This window comes from Dunckerocampus dactyliophorus, chromosome 10 (genome assembly GCF_027744805.1).
Source record: "Dunckerocampus dactyliophorus isolate RoL2022-P2 chromosome 10, RoL_Ddac_1.1, whole genome shotgun sequence".
NCBI lineage: Eukaryota > Metazoa > Chordata > Actinopteri > Syngnathiformes > Syngnathidae > Dunckerocampus > Dunckerocampus dactyliophorus.
Window position 1 is genome coordinate 9661813 of NC_072828.1, and position 21634 is coordinate 9683446.

General features: G+C 41.9%; 1 protein-coding gene across 3 annotated transcripts in view; it reads right to left on the minus strand.

The window, feature by feature from the left end:
* Nucleotides 1-237: 237 nt before the first annotated feature.
* ipo13b (importin 13b) overlaps nucleotides 238-21634 on the minus strand; it is a 32975-nt gene continuing 11578 nt past the window's right edge. The window contains exons 6-23 of one of the 3 annotated variants that reach the window (XM_054790485.1): nucleotides 20036-20176; nucleotides 19746-19887; nucleotides 19501-19667; nucleotides 19299-19419; nucleotides 17684-17831; nucleotides 17416-17597; nucleotides 17243-17269; nucleotides 15131-15265; nucleotides 12514-12666; nucleotides 12274-12354; nucleotides 12017-12154; nucleotides 11579-11675; nucleotides 8537-8589; nucleotides 5449-5515; nucleotides 3026-3084; nucleotides 2863-2952; nucleotides 2565-2746; nucleotides 238-2157 (exon numbers count right to left, since the gene is read on the minus strand). In XM_054790485.1, coding sequence (XP_054646460.1) covers nucleotides 2061-2157; nucleotides 2565-2746; nucleotides 2863-2952; nucleotides 3026-3084; nucleotides 5449-5515; nucleotides 8537-8589; nucleotides 11579-11675; nucleotides 12017-12154; nucleotides 12274-12354; nucleotides 12514-12666; nucleotides 15131-15265; nucleotides 17243-17269; nucleotides 17416-17597; nucleotides 17684-17831; nucleotides 19299-19419; nucleotides 19501-19667; nucleotides 19746-19887; nucleotides 20036-20176 — 2080 coding nt within the window. In that variant the 3' untranslated portion in view covers nucleotides 238-2060. The other 2 variants (XR_008572743.1, XM_054790486.1) reach the window with 2 other exon arrangements.

Consider the following 21634-nt stretch of genomic DNA (forward strand, 5'->3'; position numbering starts at 1 on the left):
GCTGGCTGCATGAAGGCTATGTTGCAGCAGGCATCCCTCCGGACTGACGATCCCAGTCTGTGCTTCATTGGATGGGTCTTTCAACAGCACAATAGAGCATCACTGCTAGCCTCGGCAGCAATGGCTCGTCGCAAGAGGCATTGCTCTTGCAGGTCAACAATCCTGCCACATCAAAGACTGACAATGTAAAAGTTTAAAATATGATCTGACAGGGTAAAGACAATCAGCAACTGCAGTCTTAAGATATATTTAATAAATTAAAGCCAAAGTACAAAAAACAATATACATTTTATACCTCCCCTCACTCCTTTTAACAAACTTGAGTACGAGCATCCAGTCTGTCACAGTTCAATTTTTTTTTGTTTTATTTGTCCAAATATTGCAGAGGATAAAATGTCCCCAAAATGTCCCCCGACTAACACACACATGCTACATTTCTGCAGGCACCTCGGATAAGACAGCAGGATTAGAGAACACAAAATAGAATTGTATATTTGGATGCTGAGAGTCATGGATGTATCTTCATTTCATGTCTCTAGCAAAATGGATGACGCACACAATATTCCCCTTTCACACTGCTTCTAAAAGCCGGCATTTGAACGGCACCCTGGAAATTTTCTGGCTTTGGGGGCAGCAACTGAAGCCTCTTTCACACAGTGATGCTGCAAAATAGCCACATCCAAGCAGCAGATCTGGCATTTATTCACTTGTGCCTTTTATGCAGCCACATGGTAGTGCAGTCACTGTGCGATTTCGCAGTGACACAGCATCCTACAGTCAGGTAATCAGGTGTGCAAATTCCAACAATTACTTTCAACACAAAAGCATGGGAGAACTGAGTCTCCTGAGTTTATGCCATTTTGGTATTCCCTTACACACAGTCACCGCCCCACCTCAAAAGCCAGAAAAATGCTGGGTGGACCTGTTTCCCCTATTCCTCATCCGTGCCGTTTATACAGAAAGACAACACAGGATTGACAACAAAGGGTGGAAAAAAGACTGCTTTTACAGGCAGTGTGAAAGGGACTAGAGCCATAACAGAGGAGAGATGCTGCCTGTGTGTAAGGGTATTTTCCCAATGCTGTACTGTGTCTCAGATGCGGCTTCTTGCAGGATGTCTGAAAGAGATCCTGACGACAACTTGGGATAAGTATGAAAAGTCTGGCTCATGATGACGGCCTGATGGTGAGAAGATGCGAGAAGTGGGCTTGAAGAAGCATCTTTTGAGTAAAAGATAAGAGGTTATGTTCATGTACAGTAGGTCCGATATACTGTAAGTGCACTGAATGAGTCAGGCTAAAGATGCATCTGCACACGCAAACGTTGCATACACACAAGTATGAACACACACATACGCAGCAACATGACTAATAATATGCACAACTGGATTAATTTTTAACAATTACAGTGACTGGCGGACTGTCACCTTTTGGAATTCCCTTCACTTCCATCTATCCTTGCAGACCGCTTACTTTGTCTTTAGTGCAGCTACGCTCCTCACATGTAACAAAAGAGGAACAAAATTCACAAAACCTTGATCATTTGGCAAAAGCAGGTTATCCACAAGTAAATATTATGATGGTGTTTTTCTTGCACAATTCCCCCTCACTGCTTTCTTCCTAGTAGCAGCAGCACCTCCGTCCCTCTATATGTGCGTATATACTATATATATGTATATTGCATGTTTCATCCTGAATGTCTAGTAGCTACGTACGATACCACTATCATGTCATATGGATGCTAGTCACCAGGAAACAACCAAGGAGCCACAGGAAGATCTAGAGAAGGCAGAACGGGGCACAGAGAGAGATGTGAGGCAGCATGCTTCCAGGTGCAACCTCCCTAAAGCCACAAAGGTGTTCTTGTTGAGCCATTCATCCTACGGTAGAGCCCAGCTGGAAAGATTTGTTCTGTCTTGTCTTGCTCTGCAGTGGTCGGGCAGTCGTTACAATCATGATCTCCTCGATGTTTGGGTTTGTGTCATCGTGGCGTCCGGCTGTTTAAGTGCTTAGGGCGGAGGTCACGGCTTCGATGAAAGTCCATGTGCCTACTACAAGTAGTCAGTACTCGGCAGCGTATTCTGTGCCGTGCAAGCCCCTGCACAGCAGTGTGAATTCCTTTACAATGTCCTTCACCCTCCTCTTGTTCACTCGTTCTCTGCATGACAGAGGAAAAAGACCCTTAGTCAAAATGATGTGGCAGTCCTGTAGGTGGTGATAATATGATTTTTTTTGTTAAACTGAGTTACATTTGCTGGATGTAATGGATCACTACACTGCTCAGTCCTAATGCAAGCAGACTGTAATGGCCAAAAGTGAAACTAGATTTCATGATTCACATTGTATTACTTACTTTGCACCACAATGTAATATCTTCTTCCTTCGCCCATGTGCCAACACTCAGAAATACAGTATGTCTTGTAATTATGCAAACTAATGAGCGTGAGAGTATTTATATACTTTCCACAATACAGTAGCCAACTTCCAGCTTGGAAGTGAATCAGTGTCACGGGAGCGGAATGTGCTTGACATTGGGGGTTCCAGGTTAAAAACATCTGTTTTTACCTGAGTATGTGCTGTGAAAAGTTGTCCTTCTGTTCCGATGTGACCCGCGACGACGGGAAGCCTGGCGGCTGCAGCGCAACCTTCAGCCACACGGTCAGCAGGGAGAAGCAGTGCTTGTTCAGGCTGAAAAGCACCTCTGCAAACTGGTCCATCAGGCTCCGGGAAGCCCCGCCCCCAATACCCTTAAATAATTAAAACAACAAAAACATGAGAGTGTCTTAGCATAACAAAAGGGATATGAGTTTGATATGGGAGAAGCTGAAAGGACATTGTGATTTGGGTGTGTCAGGTTACTCACCTCCAGCAGGGCCTGGATCAACAGCTTTCCGTCTTCTTGCACCACCCTGGCAACCGGAGGCACATCTGAGCAGTGGGGCAGCAGTTCAGTCTGAAGCATAGGCACACGATCAGCAACATGATTCATTTCTATGCATGTATACGCTTGCAAAGTGTGCACTCACAAAGAACAGACATGTCGACTTGACGGTCGGAGCCTCTGGAAATTTCAGTGATAGGACTCCTGCAGGTGGGGAAGGAATATAGACATATAAGCGGCAATGTTGGACAGTGGTGTTGCCCACACTGTGAGCTGAAAGGCCTAACTCCTGATTCATTGGGCAGACATTTCTGTGTGAATAATAGTGTCCACCAAGCCCTACAGTTCAGTTCGGTAACAGGATGGAAACATTGTGTTGATTTGACTTAAGGAGTGAGTACAGTATTTGCCTGCAACCAGCAGAATCGGCATTGACTCAGGCTCAAAGCACTTAAAAAAATGTAAATAACTACATTGAATTTTATGTAAATACATTTACATTTTTATAATACTGTCCATTATTTTATTCAAAAAATAACATACAGTTAGAAATCCCCCAGTTTTTGCATATTTTTGTTGATTGTTTAGTCATTTTGTTTGACACACCATTGTGTGTATACTAACTTTCTCCCACACTGTACAGATAAACTATTGTACTGTATTTTTCCCGTTTTTTCTTTGACCTCATATTTGATCCCAAATGCTATGTGAGAATGCAAAAAGATAAAATTTTATGACGTTATGGTGAGTGCCAATGTGCATATTTGTTGAAGTTGTAAGATCGCTATAATGTACGCATCCCCCCGATGCGATTATGATTCAGAGGCCTGCAATGTGATGATAAAACGATTATCGATGCATCTCGATATATCTTTTTTGTGATCAATAGTTTGTACATTTTTTATGCGTCATTTTTTCAATATATAATTTCTTTTTACTCACTGTGTACCACTAAAACAAAGCATATTTGTAGTGATTTGTAATCCACAATTAAAATAAACATGAAACAGATGAATTTACTTCCATTATCTTAATAATTGGAAGGTTACATCTACCAACAATAAGTGAATTTCCCCGCTGTGGGATAAATAATGTACAAATACAAATACAACATATTTCCCAATGTACAGAACCAGCAGGAAAAAAAAATTGCGCCAGTAGCAGCATGTATAAAATGAACACAAACTTCAGCATATTCTGCATAACAAAAAAATCTTTGCCTCAGACGCTCGCTTTACATCCAGCGGGTGCTCAATAAATGTGAATATTATGCAAATGTTACTTGATTTCAGTTCAATTCAGACTCAGAGACAAACTAAAGGCTCAGGGGTTTTTTGCAGTTTATTTTCTGATTAGAGGGCAAACTAGTAGTTAAACTGACAATTTGTCAAATTTGATGAGATACTGAATTTGTGGTTTTTATTAGCTGTAATCTAAAATCATCAAAATGACTAAGAAATATCCATCCATCCATCCATTTTCCTCCGCTTCTCTGGGTCCGGGTCACGGGGGCAGCAATCTCAGTTGGGAAGCCGCTACTTTTTTCTTAAACTTTGATCCCTGCGGCGTATACAACGGTATGAAAAATGTATGGCTAAATTCTAATCATGTGACATCTCCTTTACTTCAGAACTACTACTAATTGTTTACTGTGCTGCTCACGAGTCAGTGAGGAAACGGTAGCTCTTTCTTTGGCAGGAGCCAATCAGCTTGTCAACCCTTTGGAAATTGCAGGAGGTCATTAATATATAACAGTAAAACAGTCCGACTCATGGTGTCATCATACTAAGAACACTAAACTCATTACACAGCAACTTAACAGTCAAAAGGTATACCTGGAAAATATACAATCAATGACCAATACGAGTAAAAAAACTCTTTAAAGTTTTCCCATAATGCATTGCGTCTGAGCAATGCATTCATTGGGGCGCTGCAATGACATCACCGTCCGTCTGGCCTCTGGACTCTTCTGGTGAACAGAGGCAGCATTGCAGCGCCATCCATCCATTTTCTATGCTGCTTGTCCTCCAATGAAATGCTTCGCTCAAACAAAATGCATTATGGGAAAACTTTTAAATGTTTTTTTTCCATTTAAAAATCGTATTGGTACATGTTTGTATATTTATTAGGTAGATCTTTTGAGTGTTAAGTTGCTGTGTGAGGAGTTTAATGTTCTTTGTATGAAGACACTGAGTGTCAGTTATATTGACAGCTATATTGAGTAACGACATCCTGCAATTTCCAAAGGGTTGACAAGCTCGACGTGAGTTTTTGCATAAATCATGATTCGCTCCTGTCAAATAAAGAGCTGCCTGGTCCTCACGGACTCATGCGCGCTACAATATGCCATTTTTGACGTGGACACGTGCGCCTTATATATGTAGAAATCTGTTTTTTCCTCTCAACACCAAACGCTGGATGTCCTCCATTGTTGTTCTTTGTTTACCGTGTGGCACTCACACAATTCCTTGGCGGGATACAATGTGTTGCGCTGCTATGCTGTCTCTCTATTTTAGCAGTTTAAATGCACCGCTTGGTGGAAACATGGCTTTTCAGGAGCAAACTTACCACAGTGGAACACCGCTTTCACGTCAAGACTCTCAGACAAGTACAAATCGGGCTTCCGTTTGAGGGCCTAAGAGGCAGACAAAGGTGTTATATGGCTTTGTTGTTTCCATCAGTGTGATGAGCTCCTTCAGAGTACTGCTTTTAAAATACCCGCTCAGCCTGGTAGTCGGATCTGACAGCAACATGGGGCATGAGGGCAGCAGATCTGCCTACCAGGCTACGGTGTTGGACTATCCAAACTCATAAGAGATCCTCCAATGCAGAACTCAGTGGGTACGACAAATAAACTGCAACAAAATCAAAGTCTGAAATCATTGGAAACTTAAGTCAAACTAAAGGTAATGGTGGTATTGGGCTTTTGCCATTTCAAACACTATGTTTCTGTGTTTTTGGTTGATTGGACTGAATATGCAACAGAAGTGTGCAGGTAATCAACATGTGCAGATAAAGAGAAATACAACTCAGTAAGAAACTCAGTCAAGATGGAGGAAAGGAGAGGAAAGGGAGAGGGAGAGGAAGAGGAAGAGAAATGACGGTCAGATCTATCTCAAGATAGAAAACCAAAAATGAAGACCAAAAAATACATAGAAACAGACAAGCCATCAGCCAATTTGTCTGAAGTGATTAATATTAGTAGAATATTAATTCGTCTGGGCTCTGATTGGCTGCGGGCTGGAATGACTTCAGGAGGACTTCTCAGCTCAGAGACTAAGCAGTCACCTTACAACCACCATGATCATTCATGATGATGATGATGATGATGATGATGTGATAGCTTCTCTTAAGCATCAAATGTGTGGGTGCATTTTTACTGGGCAGTTTAATAAAAACAAATAACAAGAGTAGATTATCATGTAATGCGTAATATCAATAATGGCATTTTACAAATTAAGACAACATTATTAATAGTATTAAACAATTAAGTGAAACCTGTAAAACCATTTAAGTTTAACCCACATTTCAGGGAAAAATACAACCCTAAAATCAATGAGACTTCAGCTCAGTGAGCAACTAAAAGAGCAAGGACGCAATTGTGCTCTGCTTATCAAGATGCTACCACATACCAGCAATGGCAAAAGTGAGAGTTATGATGACAACCATAGAAGCAGAAATAGAATTTATTGCAATGCAGAAGGAGCATTAGCGACCGCACCTCTGTCCAGACTGCTCTTTACAGTATGGCAACAATATCACAATAAGATGACAAATAAAAAAAGAAGAATGAAATGCATTTAGTTATTTTTGACACAGCCAGACTCGTCAACATGTGTCCCTACAATTCACTGTCCAGGATGCACGGTACCATATGGCAACACTAAGTCCACACTGATAACATAATAGAAAAGCCCTATAGAGTAGAGTGCAGACCTCTGACATAAGTGGAAAGATTGTGTACTGTACTTTTTTTGCTCAGTGTCAACGCCATTTATAAAGAATAGCAACAAAGCAATTTTTGTGCCATTGAAGGTAGTACCAGAGGCATATCAGGAGCCTGTGTGTAAAGAAATTCCGCAATGACGGGACTGGGGCATGAAGTTTAACTCACTTTTCCCGCCCTGTTGTGTTGAAAGTAAATGTAGCTGTCCAACTGTATACACACCAGACGCTAAAGGTTCTCAACACTGATTTCGGGATGTTCTGCCACTTTGTGAAGGTGCACACAACTATGACTATACAGCGGATCCCTGCATATTAGGAATTCAGAATTCACAATCCCACATATTTGTGGATTACTTATTAAAAAATTGTGCTTCTTTAGATGTGGGACAACCTGCCCATTCATGCTTTTGCAAGCTAAAAAATTACAGCGAGGTGAACACAGGTTAATAAACAATTTAAAGCAATTGCAGGCAAGCAGTATGGATTATGCACAGTCGTCCTTCACTATATTGCGAGGCGAATATCGCTACTTCACTATTTTCCCTTTTTTTTAAAAAATCTTCTTTTATGTGCCTGCATTGGTTCCCATAGCCTGCGCAATGTGATGTAAACAAAGAATAATAGGAGTGTAAAAGTGACTATGAGATCCCTGGTCAACATTTCAGCCTTTTCTCATTGTGCCTTTTGCTCCATTTTTACCGTTTTTTAATTTTTTTTGTTTCTGCAGTGTTGCAATGACAAATGAGCCACAGACCGTGGATTGCCCCTGAGCCGCACTTTGGCCGTCGCTACTTTTGTGGATCATTGTCTGGGTCGGGCTTGTGGCGTCGGATGAGCAAACTGCAACTCGGCTTGTTGGCTCAGTGTTGTGGGCGAGCAATGGTGGGTGGGGAGAGAGAAACTTACAATAGTCAGTCGCAGCTTGAAGATTTTTCTGGAGATGCACGTCTATGGAGTTATATTTGTGCCTTAATTTTGAGGTAGCAAAGGCAGAGTTTGAGCCATATTAACGTGCAATAACTACTGTTGTGTGCTCAGGCACATCGCTGCGCTCTGTCACAAACTCACTCTCTCTGTTTCTCTCAACCACTGAACGCTTGTTGTTGCGGGGCAAGGAAAGGCGGTGCATGTGTGCTGGGACCTCTGGCCGGGTTTTGGGGACTGGACTCCTGGCTGGATCGGGTTGCGTGCCTGGACAGCGGCGACGCGTACGGGCGTGTTCAGTGGTCAAAAGCCGTGCCTGTTGGTCACTCTCTGGGATGTAGTAATACTTTTTTCCCCCCTAATATTCTTATGATCGACCAACAAAGTCTCAAAGATCGTCTAGTAGCCCGCGATCGATAGGTTGGTGATCGTTGGCGTCTCTGAATTACTACTGTAGCTTGCTTTACTGAGTTCTGTGTAAAAGGCACTCGTTGGTAAATGCAGGGTCTACTGTTTGATGCGCCACTATTACACAATTTTTGTGTGAAGGTAACTTAAGACAAGTGTTTATGTGGTGAGGTGACTGTTAGATTTCTGAGCGTTTCCCCTCACAATTCACTCCAAAGCCTCACCTGTCACGATGGGACACTTTATGGTCCGTTAGCGAAGATGAGAAAGAAAGAGGCAGCGGAAGAAAAGAGGACAGTGAGAGGGAAGAGAGAGAGAGAAAAGAGGAAAAGAGAGAGAAACCCAAAGTGAGTGAAATAAGTAACCAAAAACACACCTGAGCTTGGAGTTGCATAAATGAATCAACAATATCAGGATGATCCCTGGGTCCTAAAATATAATAAAGATGAAACTTAAGAAATCAAAAGAGAATAAGAATAATACACAAACAGCAACGGAACAGATTCAACAGTCATGTGGAAATAAAAGAACTCAAAAATAGTTCATTTCAAAATAATTCACATGTGAGTAAGGAACAAAGTGAGGGAGTGGGGGTGGCGTTTGGGTCAGGGGGTGGGGTCATGTGAAGCGTTGGCAGACTCTTGGAGGGACCAAAAGAAAACAAAAAACAATAGGCAGAAGACAGAGACATGGGTCTGTTTGTCAAGAACAAAGAAATAAGTAACGAGAGAAAAAGAACAAACCTAATAAAGAAAAGTGGGTTTGGAGTGGGAACCCAGGAGGCACCTCTGTTACTGTTACGCTTTGGAGGAAAGGGGTGCCGACACGGAATGACCCTGTTTACCTGCTTTCCCCCCCAAAAAAAACCCACCACAAATGAGACTGTTTCAGGGGAAGACGTCAGTGTCAAGGGTCCATTCAGAGACGGGCCCCTTTACTTCAAAGATGAACCCTCAGTATGAAATCACCCAAAAGGTCAGGAAAGGTTCAGATCGCATTACCTCCCTGCTGCTGGACACAGACCACAAGACTTTTTTTTTTTTAAACAATGAGACCAATTGCAAAACAAAAAGATGGATGATTAAACACACAGTCAACTACAGAATCCATTGGGAGATTCGTGACATTGTTTGAAATGATGTTGGAAGGACAAACGTCTGTAGTGAGCGCCCAGCTTTAGCTGTTCCCACACTCCAAACAAGTTCCGTGCACCCCAATTCCCCACCTTCTAGCCCATCATCCACACACACACACACACACACACACACACACACACACACACACTCACACACACACACACACACACACTGCTAGAGAGAATACAAGGCTTATTCAGAGGGCTGCCATGAAGCGCTCAGCTCTAGTAGTCCTTCAACATCGCCGGCTGCAGCCGCATTCACACAGCCTGCTGCGCTGCGTGCCAGCCATCTGAATAAGCTGGTGGAATAACTCTGTGCTGTGACCGTATACCTGGACTCATACTGTCTTGCTGAAAAGCAGGGAGGCAGGGCAAAGAGAGGAGCGGTGGGGTGGAAAAAGGAGGCAACGTAAAGGGAAGCGAGCAGGACAGACAGAGCTTGTTGATAAAAAACAACTCTATCTCATCAATGCCCTTCTTTTGCCCTGTGGGTGCCAGACCAAAAAAATTCCAAAATGCACCCCATACTGAAATAATACATGAACTGGCCACAACATTAGGTACATCTGCACAATGAGATACAAGTTCTGCCGTTACAGAGACGATAATGCTGTTTTGATTGACACTGTCATATAATTATTGCTCGGAATTTTCAGGAAAATATGCCTCTAAACTCAAACTGTTATCATGCGTGAAATCACACGACTTTCATAAAAAATTCAGATGGGTGACATTCTAAAGCAGGAGTGTTCAATAACATCAAATGTGTTATAGGTGTTATAGGTTATAGGTGCAAATTAGTGTAATATCTAATAATACAGTATATGTCTCCCTTAATAATAAATTCCTTTTACTTTTTACAATACCATACACTGAATGCCAATAACAAAAGAGCTGTAGGACAAAAATAGACCCTGGCCCGGACTTTGCGCAACCCTGATCTAAAGATTGACTGCACAGGTATATTTTACTTTTTCTTTGGCTTTTATGTGTGATGCCAGTTCACGAGAGACAATACACAAGACTGGGTCTACGAGAACGAGAGAAGGTGAGATTTTGACATTACTTTTAAGAAAACTACAATAAAAAAATATGACAATATATTGCAATTTACTAATTTCATTTTGACTGTGTTCCCACCTTGCATTGCTCCTCACAAGGCTACACTCTGCATTCTGTGTGTATGCTAATGGCCCTGCCTCCACCCACCAAGGTAAAGAGACTGTATGACTAACAACAGGGCTCACTCCGTTCATGCCATTGTTCTATGGAACTAACGAGCCAATGTGTTGAAACTAATGCACAGAGTGAAACCTCTACCTACCTGTTTGGATGCGAGAGATGAAGAAAACAGACACGCATATACGTGGCAATATATTGAGGCCAGCAAAATTATCGAGCTCATTTTCATTGATTGTGTGAATCATTTATTTATTATTATCCCAGTCCTAGTGCCCACAAAACAGTTACAGTATTTTGTGAATAAGAAATCTTGTCATGTTTTAATCTTGCAAGATCTTGTGACACCCCTATTCAGAAGGGTAGCAATGATGGTGAAGAAGCGAAACCCAGCACTGCAAATGGAACTTCTTAAAGCAATGCGACAGTAGCAAAGCGATAAAAGTACGTGTCCTGGCTGCTCAGTAGGATACAGCTGTCAGCAATAATGTATATGAATACGTCAAAATATGCCCTGCTCCAGCAGTTAAGGTCAGAAGCTCTTAATTGCTTTGATCTCTTATGCAAATCTGATTTATGATGGTGAGAAGTTTTACCCTGGAACAGATTAACTCAATTCCAAAAGCGAGCATTATCTTTTTATTTTGACTCCTTAGATTGTGCAGATGTAGCTAGTTCAGTGTCAGGTTGAATGTATATTTCATTAAGTCGACACAGACTAGGCAGAATAAAACATCAATGTTGCATCTCTTACAGAAAACCATATAAACTAGTAAATTGAGACCACTGTTAATGACGGCAAAACATTTGACGGTCAACGATGAGGGCAGAGTGTAGTGAACTCACTGAAAGGTTTTGCAATTTCTAAGCAAACAAATATATTTGCATGTTTGTCCCACTGTGGAGTCACAGTAAGAAATAGGTCTCCATAAATCAAATGACATTAAATATGCAGGATATAATTTGCAACAAATGTTTCACTGAGCTTTAGGCAAATGTGCTATTTTTGGAGCATGTGAGATGAAATGCAACACATTCACAGAAGTGAGGTGCATTTCGCAATATTACAATCCCACTCAGTACTACCCCGCCCCTCCCTACCTTGCTGGAAGATGGACAACGTTACCGAGGTAACGAGCTCAAACAGAGACTTGATGGGCGGGAAGTGGTCCGTTTGGCTAGCAAAAATATGCACCATCTGAAACGCACAGACAGCACATCAGACCAAGAACATGAGAAGATATTATAAATACTGTATCTGACTTTCAACTTTGGATTGAATGACTTTATTTCACGCAAATACATATAATAAGACACACAGTTGTCACGGAAACCCATTTTTCTGCCTCAAGTCCAATATCTTTTCTTCTTTCCACAACAATGTAATGGACAAAAATAACCCCATAACTGTAGAAATACTGTATATTTAGATGACACACTACTGCTATTTTGGCATTTCAAACCAAATAAATACCCTCAATTTAGCATATCATGAGCATAATTTGCTAAAAATAATACTGCATTTGTGTTTGTCTTCACCTGTCTCGTGAGGTCGAGGGCGGAGGCTTGAGGAATCGTACTGTACATCTGTCCGAGCATCTCGCTGAGCTGAGACACCATGGGCGCAAAATCGTGCAGCAGTGTCTTCACGGACTTCTCGAAGATGGCGCACACAGCCTGAGAGGAGCAGTGTGAAATCAATTTAACTGATGCTGTCTCTCCAAATATCATGGAAGAATGTCTGGGGGAGAAGGAAAAAGTGGGGGCCTGATAGGATGTGGCCTCTAATGACGCACCTCGACGACCTGTGAGTCATTCAGCCACTTGCTGAGGACATTCTGTATGAGGGCAAACACTTGCTGCAAAACCACCACAACCTGAGGTAAAGAAACAGAAGTGAATGGAAGGACTCAAGCAGCTTTTACACATGGATCTTTGCTCATGGTGTTGAGCAAAGATGCATGTGTAAAGCTTGTAGAAAGCTTGTAGAATTCCCACTAATATTATTCATAATCATAATGATGGTGGCTACTGACTGGGTTGGGTCCAGGTGGAGGAGGGGCTGTTTTGACAGGAACAGCTGAGCCATCCGCTGATTCATCATCCTGCTTGCTGATGTCCAACGTGGTGAACAAATTGGAAAGGAGCCCCAAGATGTGGATGATAGCTAACTTATTGGACGGATTAGGCTGAAATGCCAACAAAAAAAAGACCAAAAAACGCATTAGAAATAATTACATATATCATGGCCTTTACTAGAATAGATGGCGTTCACCAATTATTTGCAGTGTACGCCGTCCACTTGAATAAATCGACACTACACCTCAACCTCTTAGAAATTACCTTTGGTTTATGACAAAGACCCTGCTAGTTTGATGACCTTCACTTCCCCACTGGCTTTACCAAATATCAGCATAGCAGCAATCAAGTGGTGAACATTGTAAACCAATCTACTCATTTTCATTAAAGGGATAGTTCCGATTTTTTGACATGAAGTTGTATGACATCCCCATCAGCGGTGTACTACAGCAACAGTGACTTACCCCCCCAATTGGTCCAGGGAGTCCAGTTCTGGTCGGAGATCCGTGACGAGGGCGTAGCTCTGCTTAACTGCTGGGGCCATTTAAGTAAAGAGTTTGGCTTCTCAAAACAACATGCGTTCAAAAGAGTAATACATTTGCATCACAAAAATGCCTCCTCAAAAAAATCTGACCGTGCAAAACTCTCATTTATCATACATTTATCTCTGGCTGTATAAAAATGCTGTGATTGGCTGGCAACTAGTCCAGGGTGTACCCCGCCTGTCGCCCGAAGTCAGCTGGGATAGGCTCAAGCATGCCCCCACGACCCTAATGAGGAGAAGCGGTATAGAAAATGGATGGATGAATGTATAAAAATGGTAAATGGTCTTTCACTTGTATAGTGCTTTTCCACCTCCAAGGCACTCAAAGGGCTTTGACACTGTCACCACGTTTATCTACTGATGACACAGAATCAGGAGCACCTGGAGGTTCAGTATCTTGCCCAAGGATACAACATGATCACGGGAGGACGGAGGATCGAACCCGCAAACTTAAAGTCGAGAGACGACCACTTTGAGCCAAGCCTCCCCCGCTCCCTGCACACTGTGGTCTGTGCATTCATGTGTATGTGATGAAGACGCTCGTGGTAGTGTCACTCTACTTCTGCAACAGAGCGCTGCGGCCATCTTGTTTATATATGTGTTCCACAGCAGAAGAAGATGCACAGGTGACAGTGCGCAGGGATATGGCGAGAGACAAATATAACGCAGAGCGTTTTGTGAAGTCAGATTTTTTTTGAGGAGGCATTTTTGTGATGCAAATGTATTACTCTTTTGAACGCATATTGTTTTGAGAAGCCAAGCTCTTCACTTCAATGGCCTCAGCAACTAAGCCAAACAACATTCCTCGTCACGCATCTCCGACCAAAACTGGACCAATTGGAGGGGTTAAGTCACTGTTGCTGTAGTACACTGCTGATGGGAATGTCATACAGGTTCATGTCAAAGATCCGAACTATCCCTTTAATGCAATTAATTTTTTAATTTTAATGCAAAAATATGTAGCTTTAAGCTTTTAAAGGCATCCTATGAATAAAATATATCCATTATTAACAGGAAGATCACTGGTTTGCAGCCTTTTCTCTCTCTTATTGATACACATAGAGCTACAACCCATCCAGGTAATTAGGGTTCCAAACGCAGTGTTTAATCAATGCTGTTTCCATGGCGACATAAAGAGAATGATGTGCATTGTTCCGCACCTTTCACTGGTAAAACCCCCAAATCCCACCAGACTCCCGTCACTTATTGTGCTTGGCCCATTTGTTCACTGCAACGTGCCGCCCACACTGGTGTATAAATGTGAATGAATCTATGGTGGGGGTCAGAAAGGCTTTTGGCACGAATTGGCAGCCATGCCGTTATCAGTCTACCCCAAGGCAGCTTACCATCACCTGTGGAGTGAATGAATAATGGGTTCTATGGGTGTCTAGAAGGATGCTATATAAAAATCCAATTAAAATCAACGTGACAAGGTAGGTTGAAGGTCTGCACCACTAGGAGCTCATTTGTCAGCCATTTGTCCAGCTATACAAGCATCTGATCCCGCTTGCTCGTCTGATGTAATGCTGATAAAGCAAATGTAAGACAAGAAAACAATGAGGGAGGCTGGAAGGCATTGGATGGATGAGGCAGTGTGTGCACTGCGTGTGTGTGTGTGGAGGCTGGGAACACAAGACGCACACTGATGAAGGGAAAGCTTCATCTTGGCTGACATCTTGCATCACCCTGCAGCAACTACAAACAGAAAGTGCACATTTAAAATGTGCCACACAGGTCTGCAAATACAGGCTGTGTCAGACCTGATATTAAAGTGCAACAAAATGGCTTTTTGCATGACTGCACATACCAAAGAGTAGGAGTGTATTGCCACCTTTTTTTGTTTTAATTTAATGAACACATTTTGATACAGCGTGTGTCCTTTTGAGTCACTAGCCCACAGCGCAAGGTCAAATGCAATCTGGCCCTCATGAAGACAATGTTCCACTGCAGTGACACCACACAGACACGAGCCCACACTCCAACTGTGCTTGCTCTGGCATTAATGTGTGTTTGTGTGTTGCTACACGCACCGTCTCATCTGCTAATTTCTCCAATTGCTGAATGTAAGGGGTGATGAGAGAGTGAAGGTTCCTCAGGATGTCCTCCACAGGCAGCGCCGAGAGCAGGAAGCCAAGCGCCTGCATCAGCCACATGCACTGACTCGTCTATTGCAGGAGACAATCACAAAGGTTATGTGCAGTAAATAAACATCGTAATGCTATTGTATATGGACAAAACCACATCAGCTTACTTTTTTCATGGGACACAATCAGAAAGCCATTAGGGTGATGCGCGACCTAATAGATAATAAATGCATTTTGCTTTTTCTTTGGCTTATTTGCAACACATATTAAAAGAAGCAGCAGCCATGAGAAGAAGAATAGACGTCAGAGGTCACATGAAGTAGGCTGAGCCTTTTGTTACTTTTTATATGTTTTTAACGGTTAATTGTGTGAATGCTTTCACACATATAAAATTGTGCACCATTTTTCATCAAAATGTTCAGCTCACTCGGGACAAGTGTGCTACCAATTCAGACTTTTCAAAATATTCCCACATTTAGTGCAATTTCATATTTTCTGTGAAAATGTTCCTGTTGAGGGCCGCATGGTGGCTTAGTGGTTAGCATGTTGTTCATACAGTCAGGAGATAGGGAAGATCTGGGTTCAAATCTCCATTGGGCATCTCTGTGTGCAGTTTGCATGTTCTCCCCGTGCGTGCCTGGGTTTTCTCCGGGTACTCCGGTTTCCTCCCACATTCCAAAAACATGCATGTTAAGTTAACTAGTGACTCTAAATTGTCTAAATTGTATAAATGTGAGTGTGAATAATTGTTTGTCTATATGTGCCCACACTCCACAGCTTCTGCCCTGTGATTGACTGGCGACCAGTCCAGGGTGTACCCCGCCTCTCGCCCGAAGTCAGCTGGGATAGGCGACCCTATTGAGGATAAGCGGCATAGAAAATAGATGGATGGATGTTCTCATTGAAAATAAATGGGCTATTTAAATGCCGATTCATATGCAAGGAGGAAAAATCAGGCAGATTAGGAAGAATTATTCTGCACACACTACTACCCCAATTCAGCAGAGGCTCAGTTGGTAAAGTGCCTGCTTTCAACCTAGAGATCGCTGGTTCAAGTCCAGTGTTGAGCTCAACATCCACACTACTCTTACTTTCGTTTCACGTTTTAGCATATTTCCACATGATTTCAGTCCAGCTTCAACTTCCAAACAGCTTCTATAGTCATTTTATGTTGAGCTCAGCATTCACACTACTTTTACTTTCGTTCCACGTTTTAGCATATTTCCACAGCATTTCAGTCCAGCTTCAACTTCCAAACAGCTTCTCCTTTTTACTTTTACATTTTCAAAACATTTGTTTTGCTTCAGCTTTTCAGCATTCACACTCAATGTCTAATGACATTGCATCATCTAGTTAGTTTTTACACTTTAAAGAATGATTCCGAGATGTATTCCATTGTAACCTTCATGTTCAAATAAACTAAACCAAACCAAACCAAACCAAAGAAAGTTAAAAGGGACATGTGAATCACCTTTGTCATTAGAGGTTTTATTGTGTTTATGTCTTGATATTAAGAATGCTTAACTTATTTTTACACTCATAACAGTTGAATGTTTTTAAAAAAGTTTGCGAATGGCCACAATTTGACCCTGGAACAGATTATTTATATTTCTTACTATGTCCTATGGGAAAAATTATTTTTGTTCACAGACTGTGTTTGGGGAATATTCCATACATAAAATGAAACATGAAACACTATGAAGGAGGATTAGGACCACACTGAAAGGAGAAAACATTGAAATCCTGAACTGATGAACAACATATGACATCAACAATAAATATTAAAATATATTAACACCATAGAGCTTATTGACCTACACTGGAGTGGGTGGAGTGTGTTTAATGAAAAGTGAATAATATTAAAGTGGCCCCAACTCCTTTAATTTGTCTTTATGTGGCCCTCGGCCTTCCTGCCATAGAAGTCACATGGTCAAATGTGAACGCAAAAGGAACCAAAATATTTTATAGTATACTATATTAGAATAAGGATGAACTATGTTCTCTTGTAAAATCAGTTTTGCAGAAAACATTAAAGAAGAAGCAAGGAAATCAACTGACCTTGTGGATCTGCTTTATGAGAACCTCCTGTAAAAAAAAAAAAAAAAAAAAAATCAGAATTATTTTGACCAGAAAGCACAATGAACTTTCACTATGAAGCATAATACATAAGTGAGTGAATGGTATTTATAGCGAATAACTGACCACGTTGTGTGTGGTGTAGGCACATTTACCTGAGACACAGCAACTATGTTGGTTGCGTAAGGTGGAAGGTCACATTTGCATTCCCTGCAGATCTTCTTCAGCGTCGACACAGAGGAAATAGAAAGGTCCGGGTTACCAAGAGCTTGCAGCACAAGGGGCAGAACGCTGCTGAGCATCACCGGGTGGTCTGCCAACCACTCAGCCAAAGCACCTGGTGGGAGGAATTACAGTAGTTAGTGACTATTTTGTTCTGCGACAAAAAACAAAACACTTGGTAGCACATTGTAATTGTCTCACCGATAGTAAACATCACGGTGTCCGCTAGCTGAACGTTGTTGATGTTGATTCTGGGGATGATACCTATGAGGCCCGGAATGACGTCAGAGTAATTGACGTCTATCGTCTCTGCTATGGACTGGAAGCCATACAGCAATGCTTCTGTGTGCTGAAGGAACAGGAGAATTCAGTCAATGTAGATTTAACAGCTGCAATGCACACAATGTCCCTTGAAAGATCCCTACGATGCAAAAGTGATTTTTTAATGATGTTCTAACATATGTCCCGAGCGCCTGTTTATGAGCACCAAATGTGAGAAAAACTTATGATCTCACTCACTTGTTTATTCCACGTGTGAGAGAAGAATCCCCACAATAATGCAATAATGATGTCTGGAGGACAAAAATCTGACAAGCAATCATGTGAAAGGTTTCCACAGGGACCACACAATGGTTCCCACCAGACAGCTCCTTCTCATGCATTCCAGTCAGTCAGTGCATCTCAAATAGTGGGGTGTGTCAAGGGGTGTGTGAGAGGCAGGGAGAACTTTCAATATTAGTGCAGACCAGCCAAAATGTCTGAATTTGTTGTACTCAACATGCAATTTGACTCTTGAATATGCTTATATGCTTCACTTCTCTCCGTTTTGTTGCATTTTGCTAGTTTCAGTTTCGAGTTCAGTCTGTACTGTGCAGATAAATAAATAGATATTATATTTCTGTCCCCCAGTGGGGGCATAACAAAAAATAATTGAGAACCACTGCAGTAAGCAAACACAACAGAGCTCTACCTAGTAGTCAGGTTTTAGTAGTTAGACAATTACACTTTCATCAACTCTTCAACCCAATGAGAACTGTCATGATTTTGTCAAAACTGAAGAAATCAATGGCATATTTGGTCAAATTTTAGATGTTAACCGCTGTTACAAACACAAAACATCCATATGGTGGACAAGTAACAATAGCTAGATGAGCCCACACCTTCAGAACCCCCCCAAAAATAAAAAAAACAGGCGCCACTACACATCTTAAAATAAAGCCTGGACCTCTGCCAATTCCATCAGTCAGCTACATACAGTACTGTATATAGGAGCTGTAAGTTTTGTTTTTCTAATTAACCTAGCATGATGTTGCTGCTAAAATATAAGCTTCACTGTCTCACTCCATGTTACATTGTTGGATGTGATATATGACATCTATTAAATTGGACAAGTGCAGAGCTATACTGTATATGAAAATGTGGATAAAGTGCACAATAGCACTTCCGTGGGGCAAACATGGCTCATTAACAATAAAGCTACAGACACACAAAACAGCGTGTTCCCAGTCGGGCCTACTTAATGAACTTTTAAAACTGTCTCAATTTCAGCATCTGGGCTAGATTTTGGATGACACATTTCTAATACACTATTGTCGGAACACTAAGACTTATTTTAAATTGGTGAAGAATAGTACATTATGGGACTTTTAATCCTAGGTTTCATATGATTGGAGTGTGTTGTACTTGGTGCACTAAATGCAGTGTGAAAATGACCTCACAGAGTACTTGTTTATCAAATCTACTATGACACATTTAGAGAGCCGTCATCTGTGTGACGCTGCCCCTCTGGCCTTCTGTGTGTGCACGTCCCACCCACCTGCCACGAAGCGGGCTGTTCTGTGTTAGTCAACAGTCGTCCCAGTTTGTCATACAGATTACTCAGCAGCTCGGCACCCAGCATCTCGTACACGTACATTAGCGTGTCTGAGATATCCACCCTAGAGGAGAGATGAGAAGCCTATTTTAGTCACAGCCTAGAGAGTCTTTTCAAGAAGAACATGTGCCCTTGAAATGCCAACCTGTAGATGCGGAACTGCTCTTTCTCATCTGAGGACCAGGACGCGTACTCTTGGTCCGAGGGGAACTGTGCTTTGTGGAGCAGGACGTCCACCAGCTGGAAATACACCGGCCTGTAGACTTGGAGGTACACCGCTTGCTTGTCTGACTCAAATGATATGATTTCATCCTGAGGAAGGGTATTGCAAAACAAACTTTTTTTTATTGTAATGTTAAGATAGAGCTAGTTAATATGAAACTCTCTTACTTGTAGTGTATACCAGAAGGTGAGTGTGAGGGAGCTGGTGGTCTCATTGACCGGATAGTGGCCAGGGATGCCTGTGCAAAACATGATCATGTTGACTAGAGCCAGGAAGCTCTGCCAGTGGTCCACCTGCTCCAGAAGAGTCCTACAAAAGAGAGGAGTAAGGGGCAGCAGGGCAATGGAAAAGAGAACGTATAACTGGAAAAATGTGCAGTGCCATTTCATCTTTTATTGCAATTCTTGCCCAAGAGTAGACATAATTATAAAAATAAGTCTTGTACAGTATTTGGTACCTGGAGTGGTTCTCTCCCAGCGTGACGGCAATACGGCAGATGCCGTGGCACGTCTCCATGTCTCCGTTCTGGACGGCCTCTCGTAGTTGATCCTGAAGAGCCAGCACTCGAGGAACCAGCTTCAACAAAGTGTTCACATATCTGTTTGCCACACAAGCAAAGACACCAGGATGGATTGTTTGACTGAAATACTGGGACATGCACACTATAACATGGAATAAATTGACTTCTGGGAAGTTTTTTACAGTATGTCTGTGGGATTTTTTTGTCCATTTGGTTACAGGGAAGTACCTGATCGGGGAATTTGGGGTTTCTTGGTGCTCCCTGGATAGTTCAGCTTGAAATAATGTTTCAACGAAAGGTCACACATGATGGTGAAGTTAACTTTTAACCCCATATTCCACTCCAAACTCAACCAGGCCTTTATCCCTCAATGTTGGAAGCATGGAATTACCTGAATTGTCTTGGAAAGATGTACTGTGTTATTAAGACTCGGGGGCGACTGATTAAACAATTGATCAAGAATGAGTTTCTCAATATTGTATAGTATATTTGTAGTGCCTCCTCAAAAGAAGTTGTTTACTTCAAATCAAATCTCTACAGGGGAACGTGCGTCCTGCCTCAGCTCTAACACGCCCACCCTTAAAAGCCCACACGTCCACCAGCAACCGGAAAAATCTATTCAAAGATCCTCTAGCTCGGAGCGATAGTGCTGCCAGTTAGCCTTCACCCTTCTTCCTGCTGCCTCAGCCTTCTAGAACTCCCCTTTGCTGCACTAAAACACATGCAGACTGCCCACTAATACACATTAACACACATCATGACACAACATCTTCCTATCATCCTTAATGATATCATGCACTGACATGGCATTTAAAGATCAAGGGCATGTGTGTGTGTGTAAATGTCACAGCCAAGACTATACACAAGTTCTGGAAAGCTAGAAAGCGTAAACCATACAATATGTCTCTAGGTGAGTGAGTCTGCTTGGGGAGTACTGTGGCTTGAAGGTTGTGTTTCCTCCTTCTGAGAATGTCAATAAGGGCCGTGGCTCCAGGATGATTAATATTTAATAATGACATGATAAGGTTGTGTGACTTAAAAAATTTTTTTGGGGACGGGGCTGCTAAATGTAGATCTTTCATTAGTCACAACTGCAGCGGAACCCCCACAAGGAGAACAATTTACAGTTCAAGCAAAAAGTAAAAAACAACTAACATTTTTGCAGAGGATTCCAAACCACCAGAGCCCTCTTGGCATATAGAGAATCTTTTTTATCCTTAAAAACAGAAGAGCGCTCCTGTCACATGGAGGATCTTTGACTAACCTTAACATTAGTGCTTTATGACTGTGTTATCCATTTGAGGTAAAAATGTAAAGGTATGCCAGGTAGGTATGAGTCTTGCATTGACATTATATACAAAATAAAGAATAGCAGCGAAGGTAGAAGGTAGAAGACTTGCTTTGCTTCCATTCCATTTAACTGTATGTCTTATCATGAACAGGAAGATTTTGTTAATCCAATTGCTTTTATTTCCAGAAGATGTGGTCAGACATGAAGCCTTTTCCACCCATGCTCAGCCACCCACAGCAATTCAA